At 45.4% G+C, this 9580-nt stretch overlaps 1 protein-coding gene across 1 annotated transcript; it reads left to right on the forward strand.

Annotated features, from left to right (window-relative positions):
• The first annotated feature begins 658 nt into the window (after positions 1-658).
• LOC127031292 (olfactory receptor 10A7-like) lies at positions 659-7658 on the forward strand. The gene is made up of 2 exons (XM_050918042.1): positions 659-1060; positions 7371-7658. Exons 1-2 carry the CDS (start codon positions 659-661, stop codon positions 7656-7658), a joined length of 690 nt encoding a protein of 229 aa, XP_050773999.1.
• The last annotated feature ends 1922 nt before the right edge of the window (positions 7659-9580 follow it).

Consider the following 9580-nt stretch of genomic DNA (forward strand, 5'->3'; position numbering starts at 1 on the left):
ACAACTTCCACAGTTGGAAAATGATCTAATTTCATCCCTGCTCCCCAGCAGCAATTTAACTAAGAGAAGAATGTTCTTTCCTCTTCAGACAGTTGCTATTGAACAAGGTAAGGTAAGAACTAAGTAATTTATCAGGGACATTTTGTCTCTTTTTCTTCTTAAGCAGTATCTGGGAGCAGACCATGCTTTCCTGGAGTAGCTTTATGATTTAAATGTGTTAAATGAATTATTTTATTTGGATGACTCACTCTGACAGAGCCTGATTCCCATGTACAGAATAGTTTAATAGATTCAGAGTTTAAGGCCATATGGTCCCCTACAGTTTTTGCAGGTACCAGTATGGATGATGACTATAAGAAAGATGACCACCATTTTCCATTATTGATAATAGAAGTGAAGGTAAAATGCCCTGAGTCAAGATGGCATTGATGACCAAATGTGGCCCAGGAAGAGCACAGGGGAAGATTCAGGCTGAGGGGAAGGGAGACAAGCAAGAGAATGGGGAAAGAAAGGGACAGGATGGAGCTCCCTGTTTCTATAAGTAATCTAAGCAGCTTTGCTGTTTTTCCCTACCTGTCACTACATTCAGAAATCTGTACTATATTGGCTTCTATCTTTCCTCTGGAATAAATACTGTCCTGAGGAACTCAGAACCCAAATGGCAGGAAGGAATCACACTGTTGTCACTCAGTTCATTCTCCTGGGACTTTCTGACCTTCCAGAGATACAGGCTTTATTCTTCCTGGTGTTTCTAGCTACCTACGTGATCACTCTGACTGGAAATCTTCTCATATTCACCCTGACATTGGCTGATGCTGTCCTCCACACCCTCATGTATTTCTTCCTCATAAACCTGTCCTTTCTGGAGATCTGCTACACCTCGGTCACCCTGCCCAAGATGCTGGCCAACCTCCTCTCGGAGGATAAAACTATCTCATTCACTGGCTGTGCTGTGCAGATGTATTTCTTTCTATTTCTAGGGGACACAGAATGTTTTCTTTTGAGGGCGATGACTTATGACCGCTATGTCGCTATATGCTACCCCTTACGCTATATGCACATATCATAACCTTAGTCCCAGATTTGGACCTTGGGTTAGCATGAAAACCTCCAAGCTTAGTTACCAGCTTGGACCTGGTACTTGCTGCCACCACCCAATAAATTAGAGTGTTTTGGGGCACTCTGGTCCCCCTGAAAAACCTTCCCTGGGGACCCCAAGACCCAAATCCCTTGAGTCTCACAACAAAGGGAAATAATCCTTTTTCCCTTCCCCCCTCCAGGTGCTCCTGGAGAGATACACAGACACAAGCTCTGTGAATCCAAACAGAGTGACTCCCCCTCTCCGTTCCCAGTCCTGGAGACAAAAAGCACTTTCCTCTTCACCCAGAGGAAATGCAAAATCAGGCTAGCAAATCCAACACACACAGATCTCCCCTGATTTCTTCCTCCCACTAATTCCCTGGTGAGTACAGACTCAATTTCCCTGAAGTAAAGAAAAACTCCAACAGGTCTTAAAAGAAAGCTTTATATAAAAAGAAAGAAAAATACATACAAATGGTCTCTCTGTATTAAGGTGACGAAATACAGGGTCAATTGCTTAAAAGAATATTGAATAAACAGCCTTATTCAAAAAGAATACAAATCAAAGCACTCCAGCACTTATATTCATGCAAATACCAAAGAAAAGAAACCATATAACTTACTATCTGATCTCTTTGTCCTTACACTTAGAAACAGAAGATTAGAAAACAGAACTACTTCTCCAAAGCTCAGAGAAAGCAGGCAGACAGACAAAGACTCAGACACAAACTTCCCTCCACCCAGAGTTGAAAAAATCCGGTTTCCTGATTGGTCCTCTGGTCAGGTGCTTCAGGTGAAAGAGACATTAACCCTTAGCTATCTGTTTATGACACGCCCCCCAAATTGCAGACAGTGGGGAAGCTCACTGGCGGCGATTTCCTTCTAGAACTTGAAAATAAACAGATTAATACAACACATGCACCTTTACATATACCCCTAAGTATACAACTAACAGACTTCTACATTATAAGAACACTTTTTAACTACTGAATTATGGGAAACTCTCACGGGAGGGTGCATCAGCTACTTTGTTAGAAGCTCCTGTGATGTGCTGAATTTCAAAATCAAAATCTTGGAGAGCTAAACTCCAACGAAGAAGTTTCTTGTTGTTCCCCTTGGCAGTATGAAGCCACTTTAGTGCAGCATGGTCCGTTTGTAGTTGGAACCGCCGTCCCCAAACATATGGGCGTAGCTTTTCCAGGGCGTACACAATGGCATAGCATTCCTTTTCACTGACTGACCAGTGACTTTCCCTCTCAGACAGTTTCTTGCTGAGAAACACGACAGGATGGAAGTTGTGATCTGTTGCTTCCTGCATGAGCACTGCTCCTATACCACGCTCAGATGCATCTGTGGTTACTAGGAATGGTTTGTCAAAATCCGGGGCCCTGAGCACAGGGTCAGACATGAGCGTTGCCTTAAGTTGGGTAAAGGCCTTTTGACACTCATCAGTCCACTTAACGGCATTTGGCTGGGTCTTTTTGGTCAGGTCGGTCAATGGTGCAGCTATTTGGCTGTAGTGTGGTACAAATCGCCTGTAGTATCCGGCCAAGCCTAAGAAGGATTGGACCTGTTTCTTTGACCTTGGGACAGGCCACTTTTGGATAGCATCCACCTTGGCCTGTAGGGGGTTTATGGTTCCTCGACCCACCTGGTGCCCCAGGTAAGTCACTCTGTTTTGGCCTATTTGACACTTTTTGGCCTTAACAGTTAGTCCGGCCTGCCTGATGCTCTCAAAGACCTTTTCCAGGTGTAGTAGGTGTTCGGGCCAGGAGTCTGAAAAAATGGCCACATCATCGAGGTAGGCAACTGCAAATTCTCCCAGTCCTGCTAGTAGACCATCTACCAGCCTCTGGAAGGTGGCGGGTGCATTTCGAAGGCCGAAAGGAAGGACATTGAATTCATACACCCCCGCATGGGTGACGAATGCTGACCTCTCCTAGGCAGGTTCATCTAGCGGTACTTGCCAGTACCCCTTGGTTAAGTCTATTGTAGAGATGAACTGGGCACGTCCCAACTTTTCCAATAGCTCATCGGTGCATGGCATTGGATAGTTGTCCGGACGAGTTACTGCATTTAGCTTACGGTAGTCCACGCAAAAGCGTATTTCCCCATCTGGTTTGGGTACCAGAACCACTGGAGGTGCCCATGCACTGGTAGATGAGCGGATTATACCCATCTGTAGCATGTTCTGGATCTCCCGTTCTATAGCAGCTTGGGCATGAGGAGACACCCGGTAGGGTGGGGTTCTGATTGGATGAGAATTACCTGTATCAATGGAGTGGTATGCCCGTTTAGTCCATCCTGGGGTGGCTGAGAACAATGGGGTGAAGCTAGTGCACAGCTCCTTGATTTGTTGCCGCTGCAGACGTTCCAGGGTGGTTGAGAGGTTCACCTCTTCCACGCCACCGTCTTTTTTCCCGTCGTAGTAGACACCGTCAGGCCACTCAGCATCATCTCCCTGGACTGTAAACTGACAAACCTGTAAGTCTCTGGAATAGAAAGGCTTGAGAGAATTAACATGGTACACTTTAGGCTTTAGTGAGGAATTGGGAAATGCTATGAGGTAATTTACAGTTCCCAGGCGGTCTTGGACCGTGAATGGCCCTTCCCATGATGCTTCCATCTTATGGGCCTGTTGCGCCTTCAAGACCATAACCTGGTCTCCTACCTTGAAGGAACGTTCTCTGGCATGTCTTTCATACCAGGCCTTTTGCTCTTCCTGAGCATCCTTTAGATTCTCTCTAGCAAGGGCTAAAGAGTGTCGGAGGGTGCTTTGTAGGTTGCTTACAAAGTCCAGAATGTTAGTTCCTGGAGAAGGGGTAAACCCCTCCCATTGCTGCTTCACCAACTGTAATGGCCCCTTAACCTCGTGACCATACACAAGTTCAAACGGTGAAAACCCTAAACTGGGATGTGGTACAGCCCTGTAGGCAAACAGCAACTGCTGCAATACTAGGTCCCAATTGTTGGAGAATTCGTTGATGAATTTTCGTATCATGGCCCCCAAAGTTCCATTGAACCTTTCCACCAGGCCATTGGTTTGATGGTGGTACGGGGTGGCAACCAAGTGATTCACCCCATGAGTTTCCCACAGTTTTTCCATGGTCCCTGCCAGGAAATTAGACCCTGAATCTGTAAGGATGTCAGAGGGCCAACCTACCCTGGCAAAGATGTCTGTTAGGGCCAGGCGCACAGTGTTAGCCCTGGTGTTGCCTAGAGCTACTGCTTCTGGCCATCGGGTAGCAAAGTCCACTAAAGTCAGTACGTACTGCTTTCCTCTGGGCGTCTTTTTTGGGAAAGGACCCAGAATATCCACAGCTACTCGCTGAAATGGGACCTCAATTATGGGGAGTGGCTGGAGAGGGGCCTTGACCTGGTCTTGAGGCTTTCCCACTCTTTGGCATACCTCACAAGACATACTTGGCAACATCCTTGCCCATCCCCTCCCAGTGGAAGGACTTCCCCAACCGGTCCTTGGTTCTGTTCACCCCAGCATGGCCACTGGGATGATCATGGGCTAAGCTTAAGAGCTTCCCCCGGTACTTAGTTGGAACCACCAACTGTTTTGGCGGCTGCCATTCTTCCCAGTGTCCACCAGAAAGAATTTCCTTGTATAAAAGTCCTTGGTCTATAACAAACCGGGATCGATTAGAAGAGCTGAGAGGCGGTGGGGTGCTCCGTGCCGCCGCCCAAGCTTTCTGAAGGCTGTCATCTGCTTCCTGCTCAGTCTGGAACTGTTCCCTTGAGGCTGGGGTCACCAGTTCTTCCTCAGACTGTGGACTTGGGCTTGGTCCTTCTGGAAGCGATGTAGGTGATGGGGTTGTTTCCGTTGCTGGTGAACCGCTCTCCGCTGGTGCACCTGAGGGTATTTCAGGCTCTGGCTGAGCCTTTTGGGTATGGCTGTCTGTTGCTTCTGCCAGTTGTGGCTCGCTGGCGCCCACTGGCGTTGAGTTTGAAGATGGGGTTGCAATCGCTGGTGCTGGTTGCTGTTCCAGTTCCGGGCCTGGGACTGGAGATGCTGTGGCTGTTTCAGTGGTAGGCATGGAATCCGGGTCCACTACCTCTGTCTGGGTCTCTGGTAACACAGACGGGGCCTCTGTGAACGGCTCAGGAACAGGAATGGGTCTGGAAGCTTGCCTGGTTTGGCTACGTGTAACCATTCCCACTCTCTTGGCCCGCCTCACCTGGTTGGCCAAGTCTTCCCCCAGTAGCATGGGGATAGGATAATTGTCATAGATTGCAAAAGTCCACATTCCTGCCCAGCCTTTGTACTGGACAGGCAGTTGAGCTGTAGACAAGTCTACAGCTTGTGACATGAAGGGGTAAATTGTAACTTTGGCCTTTGGGTTGATGAATTTGGGGTCAACGAAGGATTGGTGGATAGCTGACACTTGTGCCCCCGTGTCTCTCCAGGCAGTAACCTTCTTTCCGCCCACTCTCAAATTTTCCCTTCGCTCCAAGGGTATTTGAGAGGCATCCGGGCCTGGGGATCTTTGGTGTGATGGTGGTGTAATGAATTGCACTCGCATGGTGTTCTTTGGACAGTTGGCCTTGATATGTCCCAGTTCATTACACTTAAAGCATCTTCCATCTGATGGGTCACTGGGCCGAGGTGAGTTACTGGAGACTGGTGAGGTGGAAGAGTAGGGTGTCTGTGGCTTTACTTGGGTGGTATGTGGGGTCTTTGGCTGTCCTCGGTTGTAGGTTTTATAGTCTGTGTGCCCCCTGGGGTAATCGTTCCCCTTGACAGTAGCTTTCTTGCTTTCTGCCACTTCCATCCATTTGGCTCCAATCTCCCCCGCCTCAGCGAGATCTTTGGGTTTTCCATCTTGTATGTACCGTGTGATGTCTTCAGGAACACCATCCAAGAACTGCTCCATTTGTATGAGGAGGTGCAGTTCTTCCAAGGTTTGAATGTTGTGTCCTGTTATCCAGGCCTCATAGTTTTTTGCAACGTAGTAGGCGTGTTTGGGAAATGACACATCTGGTTTCCACTTTTGGGTTCTGAAGCGCCGACGGGCATGATCTGGGGTTATCCCCATTCTGTATCTGGCCTTGGTTTGAAAAAGTTTATAGTCATTCATTTGCTGCTTAGGCATTTCAGCTGCCACCTCTGCTAAAGGTCCACTGAGCTGTGACCTTAATTCTACCATGTACTGGTCTTCGGGGATGCTGTACCCAAGACAGGCTCTTTCAAAATTTTCCAAGAAGGCCTCGGTGTCATCCCCTGCCTTGTAGGTGGGAAATTTCCTGTGCTGTGGAGCAATAATTGGCGCCGGGTTGTTAGGGTTGGCTGGCACATGCAGCCCAGCTTTTGCCAAGTCCAGTTCATGTTTTCTCTGTTTTTCCTTCTCTTCATTTTCTTTTTGTTGTTTTTCCATTTCTCAGCGGTGGGCCAACTCTTCTTCTGCTTGTTTCCTTCGGTGGGCCACCTCTTCTTCTTCTAGTTTTCTTTTGTGTGCTGCCTCTTTGGCTGCCTGTTCTCTTTGGAAGGCTGCCAGTTTGATGCTTTCTTCCTTTTCTTTCAGCTCCATCTCTTTTTGTTTTATTTCTAGTTCCTGTTTGTGTTTTTCCATCTCTCGCCTGTGTTCAGCTTCCTAGATTTGTTCTTCGGCCTTAATTTTTGCCTTAGAAGTCATGGTTCCTGTTTTCTTGTGTTGGGGTGCCCTCCGGTGTTTATCTTCTGAACTGCAGGTTCTCTGTTGCCTCCTGAAGTCTGCCTAGCAACAGTGCCTTTAGCTAATCTTCAATGTTAAGTAAACCTGAAAAACCACTTTATTTGCATGCATATAGTGCTGGTAATGACTCCTAATGGGAGTGCTATTGCATGACAAAAGACCTGTAACAGCTCCTTAATGGCTTCTTGCTTAACATGCAAGCCACACACTGCTAGAGAGAGCAGAAAAAAAAAATTCTCTCTGGTTCCCTTTTAAAACCAAACTGTTTCTCTCTGCTAAAAAGCCCTTAGCAGAGAAGAGAAAAATATAATATTCCTACTGGCTTCTGGATTCTGTCTATATCCCAACCGCTGCTACTCATATCATAACCTTAGTCCCAGATTTGGACCTTAGCGTCCAAAATATGGGGGTTAGCATGAAAACCTCCAAGCTTAGTTACCAGCTTGGACCTGGTACTTGCTGCCACCACCCAATAAATTAGAGTGTTTCCTGATTGGATCCGGTTTCCTGATTGGTCCTCTGATTGGATCCGGTTTCCTGATTGGTCCTCTGGTCAGGTGCTTCAGGTGAAAGAGACATTAACCCTTAGCTATCTGTTTATGACAGCACATTATGAACAATATCAGATGCTCAGAGATGGCTGCTGTGTCATGGATCAGTGGTCTCCTCACATCCTTGGGACACACCTCAATCATATTCAGCTTGCCTTTTTGTGGATCCAATGAAATTTACCATTTCTTCTGTGACATCCCCCCAGTACTGAAGCTGGCCTGTGGGGTCACTTACATGAATGAAATCACTGTCTTTATGGTTGCCCTGCTATTCATAACATTTCCCTTTGTGTTGATTCTGGTCTCCTACCTTCTCATCCTCCTGACCATCCTGAAGATGCCCTAGGCTCAGAATAGGCATAAGGCCATCTCCACCTGTTCCTCACATCTTCTGGTGGTAACATTGTTCTACGGGACAGGGATTGTCACATATATATGCCCCAATTCTGCATATGCACCAGTTGCCAACAAGGTAATCTTTCTCTTCTACACAGTCATCACTCCCATGTTCAACCCCCTTATCTACAGCCTGAGAAACAAGGAGGTGAAGAGGGCTCTCAGGAGAACAATGGGAACAGAAATTGCTTTCTTAAAGGAAACAAATGTATCACAATTATGGGGCCAGATCCTCGAAGAGTACAAATAGGTTTGTGTTTACAACACCTGAGGGTCTGACCCATAGTTCAGAAAAGTCAGCAACAATGTAGAAATTTTCAAACGAAGGGGATTACAGAGCGTGCTTGCACAAAGCCTGTAGATGCAATGATGAAGATATAGAGATGAGGGCTATACAGTCGGTATCAGTTCTTTACATGTCTGCTTTGTTCAAAACAGTATTAAGAGATATCCCTCTTGATAAAACCAATGAAGCTGGGGGTCAACATTTTTCTGCTAAAATGTTTCTCTCTGTGCCAATTGGAAATGGCATTTCTTTTAAAGAGAAATTTTCACTCCCACCCAAAAATATTTTTTGGGTGGAGGGCACTACGGGGTTAGTGGAAAAGCCTAAAATATGAAAATGTTTCTCTTTCCTGTAACCAAGTCACAAAATATCAAAATCTACAATAAATAAAGAAATATATTTTTCAGTTGCCAAAAGTACAACAACAAAAAATGTATTTTAGAGTTTTCAGTTTCTCAATAAAAAAATAAAAACAATTATTGAACAAAAAGTTAATTTTTGGTATTTCCCACAGAACCCCTCCCCCCTTCTCTGCAATAAATATATACAATTTGTGACCAACTCTTGAGAGCTGGCAGCAGAGATAGGGAGCTAGAAAGCCAGCGGAAACCGTAGAGTCTGTCTGTGTCCCACAGTCTCAATAAAGAATCTTTTCTACTATGAAGTTCATTATGGTGGGAGGAAGTTTTGGGCAGAAGAGGGTATGAAGGAGGCGGAAGATGCCTGTAATATTTAATGAATAAAATATGTACATCTCTGCATTAGATTTTTATTGCATTGTTTGCTAGATAGTTATTCCAAGAGTTAAATCAGAAACATCCACAGGAAAGGAGGTCACATCCAAGATAGGAATTCCTCAGCAACACTCTACATTCATTTTCTATGATATGTTATCTCTGCTTAAACTGTTTTGACCAGGCTAAAGAGACACAGGGAATACTGAGACAACCCCTTTTCCCAGAAGTGGGGGTGTCTGGCTAAGTCAAGTGAAGTCATGATTATTAATAGCCACTCAGCCATAGGCAAATGCACCAATAGCAAAATATATTAAAATAAGACTTAAAAACTAACTCCAGTATTTAAAAATATTAATATATATCTAAAACCAACATAAACCATTATATCATATATTCTCACCATGCTACTTGCTTGTTCTTGATTTTAGTGGCTGACCATGCAAAACAGGCAACTACTTGGATCACACACATATTGCCAGTTCCTAGTAAATATTCCATTTTCTGAGCAGTCGAAGAAAAAGGGACAAAAAAGTCATTTGATCTCAAGTGGCAATACAAAGTATAATCCAATAAAAAAAATGAAGTACGTCTTCCACCTGCCCAGAGCTTAATGGACAGAAGTAGTTTGATTTCTCAGTGTCTGTATATCAGCCTCCTAAGTAAGTTGACCGCATAGATTGAAAGCAGAAAGCTGTAACTTGACTTTAGCAAAGCTTTCAATATGGTCTTTCACAGTATTCTTGTCAGCAAGTTCAAGAAGTATGGGCTGGATGAATGGACTATAAGATGGATAGTAAGCTGGCTAGATCCTCGGGCTCAATGGGTAGTGATCAATAGCTCCCTGTCTAG

The sequence above is a fragment of the Gopherus flavomarginatus genome, chromosome 11 (assembly GCF_025201925.1).
Source record: "Gopherus flavomarginatus isolate rGopFla2 chromosome 11, rGopFla2.mat.asm, whole genome shotgun sequence".
Classification (NCBI taxonomy): domain Eukaryota; kingdom Metazoa; phylum Chordata; order Testudines; family Testudinidae; genus Gopherus; species Gopherus flavomarginatus.

Coding starts and splice junctions, on each gene's coding strand:
- LOC127031292 (XM_050918042.1), top strand. CDS start 659: ATGGCAGGAAGGAATCACACTGTTGTCACTCAGTTCATTCTCCTGGGA. Junction 1,061..7,370: donor ACCCCTTACGCTATATGCAC/ATATCATAACCT, acceptor TTATGACAGCAC/ATTATGAACAATATCAGATG.